General features: G+C 43.2%; 1 protein-coding gene across 1 annotated transcript in view; it reads right to left on the bottom strand.

The window, feature by feature from the left end:
• Positions 1–10,956: 10,956 nt before the first annotated feature.
• The window catches only part of asl (argininosuccinate lyase), a 37,291-nt gene continuing 36,712 nt past the window's right edge, over positions 10,957–11,535 (bottom strand). Inside the window, exon 16 of the mRNA XM_069911520.1 lies at positions 10,957–11,395. Coding sequence (XP_069767621.1) covers positions 11,248–11,395 — 148 coding nt within the window. The 3' untranslated portion in view covers positions 10,957–11,247. The remainder of the gene's footprint in view (positions 11,396–11,535) is intronic.

The raw sequence follows: 11,535 nt of genomic DNA, 5'->3' as shown, positions 1-11,535 counted from the left end.
TACACGCCCCTCTACTGCCTCTCCCCTCAACCTGTTCCTCCCTCTACCCATCTCTCACCCTCTAATCACCCCTCCCCTACTCACCCTGCCCCTCCCCTTTTACCTCTTCCCTATCCACCCCTCCTTCTACTCATCCCTCCCTCTAAATGCCCCTCGCACCACCATAACTTCCCCTGCCCATTACTCCTCACCTACACCCTCTGCCCACCCCTGCTTACCCACCCACTCAGGCCCAGCGCACTGCCGATCAGCCTTTGCGGACAGCCACCATCTCTCTCTTCATGTGCAGGGCCGAACCAGCCGTCCCTGGGGTCCGCGCGGGTGCAAGCGCTGAAGTCCGTGGCGACCGGGAGAAGTGCGCTCGCGCTGTGGAAGGGCCGTCCGGTGCTAGTCGCGTGGGGCTCGCGCTGCCCGGGGGCCGTGCGCAGCCTGCCATGCCCGTCGCGCCGACAGGAAATCACAGGCACTCGCCCATCCGCCGCACCACTCGACAGGTGGGAGAAGTGACTGGTTGTGCGGGGAGCCTTCCAACTGGCTTGCCGGCTGATGACATCGACAGACTTCTCGTGTTACAATTTCTCGTGTTACAATGGGGAAGGATGTGCAATGAAGGGGGAGGATGGTGGGGGTGACATTACCAAAAAACAGCATCGGCTCTCGCTGCAGGGCGGGCCACCTCTAATACATTTTTGAAATGATCTTGCGGCTCAAATATAATTGGCCCGCGGGCCAGAGTTTGACATGTGTGTTCTAGTATAAAATAAATCCTCATTGAGATCTAGGTTGTGTTTTTTTGTTTCTTTGGCTGTGTGGTGCTACCATTATGTATATAGATGTTATGTATGTGGTGTAAGGGCTGGCCCGCCCCCTGAAACTGCGACTCCTCCCTCCTAGATATCCCCGTAAAGGCTGTTAACGCCCAAACCCCTCCCTCAGTACCTGCCTTGGAACTGGGCCAGCAACATGCAAGCAAGTGCTGACATTTTAAGGTGATTCAATTGTACTACCAACCAACTGTAATCCGACAGATTAAAGACTATTAATCACGATTCTCTGTCGGATTGTAGTTGGTCGGTAGAAACTAAATTTTTCCTCAAAACTTGCATAACAATAACCAAAACGGTTTCCTGATTTCAGGTTTTAAATATTTACCGTGTTTAATGTGCATGAACAGTAACTAAATTGGTTCAGTACAAAAATCAATGTTTCAATCAAAAGAACACGGTGTGAATCTATGTTCTTGTGTCCAAAATGATACCTGCCATTTAACATCATTCAATTCCAATCACTGAAAAGCCTAATCTGAAAAAGATCTGGTACATCATGATCACATTCTGTTAAAATGTTCATCAATGAGACTAACATTTGGTTCAATAAAGACATTTTTTAAAGTTATTTCCATTTTGCCTTATGCTTTCATGTGCAGTTCCATTCTTACCGATATTAAAGACGTTATACAAGTTCAGGTTGTTGTTGATTTAAAGTTATTTTACACACTGACTACTAAAAGTGTCTTAAAAAAAATTAAGCCTTTGGTGTGCAAATACAAAATGGTTTGTTTACCATTTAAATAAATTAAGGATGAAGCTCAATTCAGAAAGAGTAAAATATTATGGACTGTAATGCTGGCTGATCATGGAAAATGTTATGGCTACAATTACACACATACTCTTTTTTAAAAAAAATGGGAATTGTGAACTTAGCCAGTTCAATGTTTATTTCAGACATAGAGCAAACTCTGTCTAATGATCCTGCAGCGCCATCTTAATTATAATGGTGCTTTGCAAATTAGACCCTGAAGCCTTTGCCTGGAAAAATACCAATGACTGGCGGTGCTAAAGGCACTGACATAATAGCATTCGCACAAAACACCATCTCCGAACTTCGTTCTTGCAACATCAATTAATTAATTTCAACGGTAGGACACAACTGGAGCTTAGTTATGTGATTTATGGAGTTGAAGGGGAAAAAGAATCACCCAGGGCTTTCATGACCACCTCAATTTGTCTTTTTAACAGAAACGCAGAAAAAAATAAGTTTTTCAGTAATAGGGCAATTTCTGGGGATGAAAATAGCTTGAAATGCTCACAATTAAACTCAACAAGATTTCATTAATAAAAAGGGTTACATGTTTTGCAAAGTCACAGTGAAGAAGTCACACATTACAGATACAAGTTACATCAGTACCGCGAGCTAGTTACCATCTTGGAGTCAAGATAACGCGTTCACCATTCTTGTGGATTATCTGATCACTCAGGTCTTGAACCTGGATGATGGATCCCAATTTAGTGCATTTTACATATTTTGGATCATAGGTTTAAAAATCAACTCAAACTTGGATTCCATGAACGATCATTTTACAGATAGGGGTTGGAGGAATGGTGAAGAGAGACAGAGAAACTGTACACTGCAAACATTGTTATTTAAAGACATTTCATAGCGTGAGATAGAAATCAAATAGTGAACAATTTCCTTTATAAAAATCCTTACTCCGATTAATATTGTACTGGTGCCTTCAATTAAGTATTTATTTCAATTTCAATTTCACAAGACTATACAATACTTAGGTACTTCCCAAATAGTAGAAGATTTAAATTGAAAGGATAAGCTCAAGTCTTTAAATACCTACTTCTAGGATTCAGTAAATATTGCAGAAGCCACTGATGCACTCTCTCATTAAAAGTGGAAGCAGGATAAGAGTTCAGCCCAGAACGCTGGTGCAGTGGTGTCTCCTCATTGAAAGCACAAGCCAACTCTGCTTGGCAAAATCAGATTCAATCATGTCTTGGACGGCACGGTTGGCATAGGGGTTAGCGCAGCGCCTTTACAGCTCCAGGATTCGAATCCAGGGCTGAATCCTGTACTTTCTCCCTGTGTTTCCCCCGAGGGCTACAGTTTCCTCCCACTGTTCAAAACTTACTGGGGGGCCTAGGTTAATTGGGCAGCATGGACTCATGGGCTGAAATGGCCTGTTACAGCCTCTAATTTTTTTTTAATGAGGCAATTGTACTTGAAAAGCAAACAGTTACAAGAATGAGATTGGAACTAACTGGATAGCCCTCTCCTGCAAGATTCACCAATAAAATAAAATGGAATTTTACTTTTGTTTTGTTGTTGCTGGGTTAAGTATGAGCTGCTTCCTCCAAAATATGTGAAGAGAGAAACTTGGTTTCTATACAGTGGTTCTCAACCTTTTTTCTTTCCACTCACATACCACTTTAAGTAATCACAAACCACTGTTTTAATCGTACCTGACTGACTTGTTATGTGCACAGTTTCATAGCTCCAAAGGAAATGGGCCAATGACATTCAGTAGCAATTTTTAAAAAAATATTTTATTTAAGTAATAACCACAATTACAAAATTAAAATATTCATAAATTATCAAAAGATTTCATGGTTACATGGAAAAAAAATCTAACAAGAACTACAAAGAATCCTAAAAACCTAATCACCCCTCCCCTAAATCTACCCCTCCCCTAAATCCTACCCCCTACTCCCCTAAGAAAGAAAGAAAGATAGATAAGGAGAATAACTTAAATCATTCATTCACTATCCAGTGCGGAGATCCAGCTACATCCACAACCTGTCTCAGATTCTCAAAATGGAATAATCAAAATATGGGCTCCAAATCTTTTTAAGTACATAATATTTATCCTGTAAATTATGCTATCTTCTCCATTTCTGAATGCCATCTTTGTAAAAAAGAAAGCTCCATCTGATCTTTCCATGAAACAGCTGTATATTTCCTTGCTACAGCCAAAGCTAATCGTATGCCATTTAAAATTTATCTGATTTATTAAGCAAAGCCATTTCTGTAACTTCCCCAATTAAAAAGATCTTTGGATCTAAAGAAAATTGTAATTTCAGGATATCCTGCAAACAACCTTGCCCCAAAAACCCTTAACCCTGTCGCAAGACCACACTGAATGCAAAAAGGTACCTTTTTTTGTTCATTACAATGAAAACACAAATCTGAAGCACTCAGTTTATATCGTTTCAAACGTTCTAGAGTTAAATATACATTTCAATAACAACTGGGTCTAGAACAGTGATCCTCAACCTTCCCTTCTCACTCAAGCACCACCTTAAGCAATCCCTCACTAATCAGAGCACTGATGGCATAGGGATTACTAAAATGGTATGTGAGTGGGAAGAAAAAGGTCGAGAACCACTGGTCTAGGATTAAAATCACGCACTAAAACAAGATCTGCACAATCCCCGACAACAGCACAGCTGTGTGTGGCCACACATACAATCACCTACCCTAAATGAATACCACAGGGGGCTGCAGTGTGAATGAAGAGGCAGAACGTGCGACAGGAAATTGATGTGCACTATGTAAAAGATGTCTCAGACATCCTGAGCAGTGGAAACACAGGCTGGCACGTTAACATCATGAGAGAAACTGTCCCATCGACAGCACATTGTAGATTACAGCACAACGTGCAATTACAATTTTGTGACTGAACCTCATGGATTGTAACAAAAACTCCAAATTCACCTGTAATGGAGGATATTTCAGCGCGACCTTAGTGATGTCATCAGGCGAATGACTGATACTGGGTGAGCTGAGGGGAAATGTGTACAGATGTCTGTGAGCCAATTTCCAAGGGCCCATGTTTCATCTGGTAAATGATCACCGGAGTCATCCAAACTGGGGTTTACTTGCTTTTTATGTGCAAATTAGTAGGTTTGGAGCTAATAAAAACCATTTCTATCTTCCTGATCACAAACACAAAATTCCCACTGAATATTTCATTAAAATATCTGTAGTACCAAATGCTCATTTTGGTTTAGATAGATTATGGCTCTGGAGAACGATCAATGCAAATCTATTATCAGAATTTTATTCTGTGGGTGCCTTGTATGTCAATATTTTGTGTTGCATCTAAATTCGTTGTATTCAATGGGCAACAGCAGAACGGTCACGCCTGATATTCTGACCTTGCCCAGATGGTGGCGATGAGGTTTCTTGCAACGAACTTTTCTCAAGATTCATTTTGTCATGTAATTGTACAAACAATTTATGTATATCAACTTTTGTCCGCAGTAAGGCAAACTAAGAGTCGCCATCAGCATTGCCCAGCACCCCTAACAATAAAAAGCAAATGAAGGTCCCTTCAGAATCAGAGTGCCCACGGTTTCCCGCAGCCACACGGGCTCCTGTTCAAATTGTTGGCAGCCCGCACGCTCCGGATCAAAACCTGACCTTGGTATTCTGTTGGGTTTGGCTTGATAGATGAATCCTCTCCTTTTATACAGCTGGAGCTTCCCGACCCACGAAACTAACTTCACTACTGCCCTGCTCTATTTTCACTCCACTCAGTGGCCTTGGGGAGGAATGCTCCTGGAGACCTGATGCTGTGACAGACACTTGTATCTTCACTGATTCCTGCACTCTCTGTCCCCTGGCCTCTCCACCTTTCAAATCTGATGGACTACCTCCTTCGTCTGCTCTCCAAACTCTTGCCCCGAGACCCGTGCTTTACTCTGTATGCTGAAGGTTCAGGCAGCCACAAGACCCGACTGTAAAGCCGCCTATTCTACCCCAAAGCAGCTGTCGGGTGGCCACCTGAAAGTGGAGAACCCAGCCAGGAGGTGCACCGGCCTAACCCTCCTCCTGTAGGTATAATCTCCGGCTCCGAAAATTCCCCCATTGCACCTGAAAGCAGCACCAGGCAAAGCGGCTCGCAGCTTTCAGGTGCCTAGCAGTCGCTGCTGCCTGACAGTCCCCCGGCACGGGATGTCAGCGCTGGGGCAGCCAGCGCAGGAATGTCAGCACTGGGGTGGCCAGTGTGGGGTGTGAAGGGAGGAAAGTTTAGGGGGAGACTTTTTTTTAAAATAGAGAATTGTGAGTGCCTGGAATGCCTTGCTGGGGTGGTGGCAGAGGCTGCATCAATAGAGGTGTTTAAGAGACTCTTAGATAGATAGCACATGGATAGAAGTAAAATAGAGGGTTATGAGCTAGGGAGGATTTTGTATTTTTTCATTAGGAATATATAGGCCAATACAACATCGTGGGCTGAAGGGATTTTATTGTGCTGCCATGTCCTATCTTCTTAGACCCATCCCACTTCTGGAAAGCGTCTCCATGTCAAAAACACTGAACTCAGGGGAGATTATAGATTTTAGCCTCCGGACGTAGGCAGGAGGGTGTGATGTGCAAGGAGCCCCTGCACCTTCAGTGAAAGGGTTTCAGAAAGTCAACTTCATGTTGTCACTCCTGCCAGGACCATCGATAAAAGGCAAATGCTCACCTCAACTTCTGTTTGTGTTTCATTAATGGAGTTTTCTTCTTTCCCTTGCTTCCACCTCATTTGGATCCCCTTCCCCATCTCCTTTCCTCTAGGTCTGTCTCTCTATTCCCTTTTCCTCTTGTCTCCTTTTGCAGAGCCAAGAGCAATTCACACCTTTCCTCTTTTCACATCCAACTAACACCTTTAGTTTTGTTGAGAAATGAGTAAAACTGATATAAAAATATGAAAGATGAGGAAACTAGTATAGATATATGTGTAATAAATAAAGCCAGTATGAATAGGATAAGGATATATAATAGATAATAGAATGTAGGAAGTAAAGTTAGTCTGAATAAGATAAGGGTCTTCTAGCCTTAGACAGAATTAGCAAGTTCTGCATATAAGGTTGTAGCCCTGAGAGTCAGGAAGGTGTGAATAAGGACAATGACATGATGAGACACTGACAGGATACCCCCTGGTCCTCCAAGTTCACAGAAACAGCACGTAGGCAGACAGGATTGCCTAATGCCAAACTCATCCAGGAGGCAGAAGAATGTAAGGGGGAGGGTATTTCTATACTGAAATCAACTGTATAAAAGTTGGGTGAGCCCCAGTGTATGTGTGTATTCCCAGGGTAAGGGGAAGCACCCAACTTTGCATTGTTGTATAATAAATGTTCTTTGTTCTCAATTTTTGTCTCGAGCAAATTCTGTGAAGGTACTTCTGTTTCTCACAGTTTGTTGGTCTGGACTCCTCCCCAACCCATTCTTCCAGGTTTCTCTGTCTTTATTGGGATGCCTGCCCGCTTTTTTGCATTTACCTCAAAGAAGGGTTCAGGCCCAAAACATCAGTAATATATCTTTACCTCCTACAGACTCAGATACAAGTGGTGGTGTGCCAGTGCGTCATACCCAGGAACACAACACAGTGGTGGTGTGCCAGTGCATCATACCCAGGAACACAACACAGTGGTGGTGTGTCAGTGCGTCATACCCAGGAACACAACACAGTGGCGTGCCAGTGCACTGTACCCAGGCAGACACACAACAGTGGTGGTGTGCCAGTGCGTCATACCCAGGCAGACAAACAGTGGTGGTGTGCCAGTGCGTCATACCCAGGCAGACACACAACAGTGGTGGTGTGCCAGTGTGTCATACCCAGACACACAACAGTGGTGGTGTGCCAGTGTGTCATACCCAGACACACAACAGTGGTGGTGTGCCAGTGCGCCGTACCCAGGCAGACACACAAGTGGTGTGCCAGTGCGTCATACCCAGGCAGACACACAACAGTGGTGGTGTGCCAGTGCGTCATACCCAGGCAGACACGCAACAGTGGTGGTGTGCCAGTGCATCATACCCAGGCAGACACACAACAGTGGTGGTGTGCCAGTGTGTCATACCCAGACACACAACAGTGGTGGTGTGCCAGTGCGTCATACCCAGGCAGACACAACAGTGGTGGTGTGCCAGTGCATCATACCCAGGCTGACACACAAGTGGTGGTGTGCCAGTGCGTCATACCCAGGCAGACATGCAACAGTGGTGGTGTGCCAGTGCGCCGTACCCAGGCAGCCTCACAGCTCCAGAAACCAGGGTTCGTCCCTATTCCTGGTGCTATTTGTATGGGGTTTGTACATTCTCATGCCAAGAATTCAAAGATGTGTGGGATGGCAGGTTAACAGCCCACTGTAAAGTGTCATTCACAGAAGCATATCAACGTGCAGAATAGAAATGGGGGTTAGTGCAAATTTAGTGTAAATGCACATTTAATAGTTGATGTGGACAGTGGATTAAAGGGTTGGTTTCTGTGTGGTGTGTCTTCATCATTCTGTCTAACATCCTGCCAACAGTGCTCTTCCCATACCTCCTCCACCCCCCCCCCCCCACCTTTCCAACAACTTGAATTACACCCAGCCTTACTGATTTACAAGGGTTATGCAAGCCAATGGACCGTTTTCTGGAGGCATTAAGTATTTTTGGAATTGGCTGAACCTCTTACTTCACTATTTGAAATGAAAATGCAAACCACTGGAAGAAATAGATTAAGAACCTACCGGTAGGGAGTGACTGACACCTTTAAATACTGCTTGCAAGGTGTCATTTCTGCTTCGGCATTGATGTTCTGCCAAGTGAAGAGAGCCGAGCTCCAAAATGGGAGCACTGGTGTCACACCAACCTCATCTGGAGGTCACTTGCCAGCAATCAGTGTTCAAGTGCTAACAACCTAATCAGCTTAGCATCCAGCATGTGATTCCTGAAGCAGGTGTTAACAAACCAATTTGATTTCAAAGCAACAATGAAGTTTAGTTTTTCCAAATGAAACAATTCTCAATTAAAGTTCCTTTGTAAAGCATAGGAGCCAATCCCACCCACAGTGGAACTACTTAATTGAAGTAGTCAATTAGAAACACCTTTCCACTTCACTAATTAAAGTAAAAGCTTCATTTCTTTTTAAACCTTTGTTTCAAGATGCATCATTGGTCAAATTTAGGGATCCAATCCTTTTTTGAGATTTTTTTACTGATCCTTTTGAACAAATTTACAATACCCAGACATCATTTCTTTTGCCATTTACAGGTTAGGACTTGTTGAATTCTTTAATTTTGAAGCTCCCTGAGGACCTGGGACCTAATATGACAGGGATGATTTATAATTTTCAACCTAATCATAAAGGGGTGGGATCTGGCCTTTATGAATTACTTCTAAATTCAAGCGATAGTACCCTGGACAGAATTAAAAACTATGGGAACAGGATTTTCAACAGCCCTTTTCTGAAACTACACGGAATTCTATTTTGAAGTGAGTCTCTAGGGGTCCTAAAACGTTTTAGACTTTCAAACCCTCCTGGAATATTTTGTCCCTCATGGACCCCCAGGCGCTTGATGGGGGTGTGGGGGGTCGTAGTGCTGGACAGCAGCGCTGGACAGGTGGCGTGGTGGTGCAGGATAGGAGCTAGGGGTGGGGTGGGGTAGCTGAAGGGGGGGGGCGCTAACATAAGTACCGTATCCATCCATTATCCTGACACACAGCCATAGATCCTTGCCCTGACGCCCATCCGAATGCTCAAGCGCAGATCCTCATCATGATGCCCACCCATCTGAATTCCTGATGGCAGATCCTCACCTGGTGCCCGCCCATCGATACCCAACCGTAGATCCTTGCCCCAACGCCCACTCATATGAACTCCAGGCCATGGATACTCACCCGCACAGAAATTATTGGCTGATTTATTTCTAAATCTTATGCGGGGGAATTTTGTGGAGGTGCAGGAGGCTGACACCATCTGATAGACAAACATGCAAAGGCTTTTTTCTTATCACTATAATGAAAGCAGATGGTTTTACTATTTTTATATTTGCCAAGTTAGACCGAATGGTATGTTGCAAGGGTTATCTATTCAACTGTTCCAAATTCCTCAAACACTTGGGTTACTTTTTGAAAACTTTGAACCACTTGATGAAATCAACCCAAGCAGAGAGATTGTGTACAAAGCCTCTTGCAACACACATGCTGCAACAGGAAAACAGTAGTTGGTTGAGTAAAGTGTTAAAATTTCATCGAATCTAGAGAATTTTTAAACCAGAATTCAATATATATAGGATACTATGTCATGCATATAACTCAAATAACCAAAGATGAGTTTTTAAACCCTGTGTCTGTCTCTCAGAGGAATCCAAGGCAAAATCTGTCACATCGCCTGAACAATGCAAATCTACATCACACCACTCTGCAGGATGGATACTACAGACTTTTTCCCCCAAAGGAGATCAAAGCGACGTTAGAAAACAACTATAATAAAAATGTAAAATCTTTCGCTGTCTTTTGCTGCAGGAATTTTCCACCCCCTTTGCATTAAGCAGTTAAACATTTGTCAGCCGTCTACCAACTTAGCTGAGGACGGTTATGTTTTCAGTAGTGTGAGGACAGGAAGTTAGACGGATGACAACACAAGTTAAACTTCGAGGTCCATAGATCCATAAAACAATTACAAAACGGAAACAGGCCACCTCAGCTACTCTAGTCTATGCTGAAGCATTATTTTCCTCATCCCACTGACCTGTAGGTATGGAGGCCCATAGCCCTCCATACCTCTCCTATCCTTGTACCTGGCCAAATTTTTCTTAAATGTTAAAATTGAACCTCCATTCACCACTTCAGCTGGGAACTCGTTCCACATTCCCACAACTCTATGTGAAGAGGTTCCCCCTAAACTTTTCCTCTTTCACCCTTAACCTCAGTGGAAAAAGCCGACATTTACTCTGTCTGTCCCCCTCATAATTTTAAATACCTCTGTCAAATCTTCCCCCATTCTTCTACACTCCAGGGAATAAATCTCTAACCTTTCCCCGTAACTCAGTTCCTGAAGTCTGGGCAATATCCTAGTCAATCATCTCTGCACTCTTTCTATCTTATTGATAGGAAAAGCTGTTTGGAAATTCCTGCAATCTAGTAAACAGATCTAGTAAATGGATACTGATGTGAAAACTGAATAGCCCAAATGAAGTGTTCACGAATGTTCGGTTTGCCTGCATCTTCTAAGCTTTTAAAGCTACCACGCTGACTGTTGTGACCACTCTCCAACCCAAGCACAGTGTGTGAGATCACTTGAGAAATGGACCAGAATGCCACTGCCCCAGTTTGAGATTTCTTTCCCCATCCTTCAAGGCATCAAATTAAAATTTGATATCAATAGACTCAGTCCAACATATACTTCCATCAAGATTTCAGGCAAATTTTATTGAGTGGTTCTAAATTACAAATGAATACAAATCAAAGACAGTCATTCAAAGCAAAAATCATTTACAATTTAAATATGGACTCAAGCTGATTTTTATCATTATTGCTTAACATAGTCACCACAAGAAATTGCTAGAAAGAATTATCAAAAACACTGATATTTATGGGAGTGATACCTTTTGTCAAATAGTAACCCAATCAACATATTTTGCACGGTGAAGGGTAAATCACATCGAGAGTCCGAGTTTATTGTCCTACAGGGTGGTAGTATTAAGTGCTCTTTCTTCCTTTTAGCCAGGCTCTTAGTTGCTCGACCTGCAAAGCCACACTGCTGCGAGCTGTGCCTCCAGCTGCCGTATACTGCTCCACGCTGTTGGCATAGTTCCACACCTTTGCTATGTCGCTCTCAAACAGAGGGCTTTTGGTGCACAAAAGAGAAAACATTTAATTTGATTCTATTTACATTTAAATCCCAGGAGGTTTTGTTACAATAGTGACTGCACAGTATAAAGGCTTTATATTGGCCCAAATCACGAGTGGCGATAAATCATTCATGAC

This window comes from Narcine bancroftii, chromosome 14 (assembly GCF_036971445.1).
Source record: "Narcine bancroftii isolate sNarBan1 chromosome 14, sNarBan1.hap1, whole genome shotgun sequence".
Taxonomy (NCBI): domain Eukaryota; kingdom Metazoa; phylum Chordata; class Chondrichthyes; order Torpediniformes; family Narcinidae; genus Narcine; species Narcine bancroftii.
Note: the sequence above shows the minus strand (reverse complement) of the source record. Positions and strands in the feature narration are given on the sequence as shown.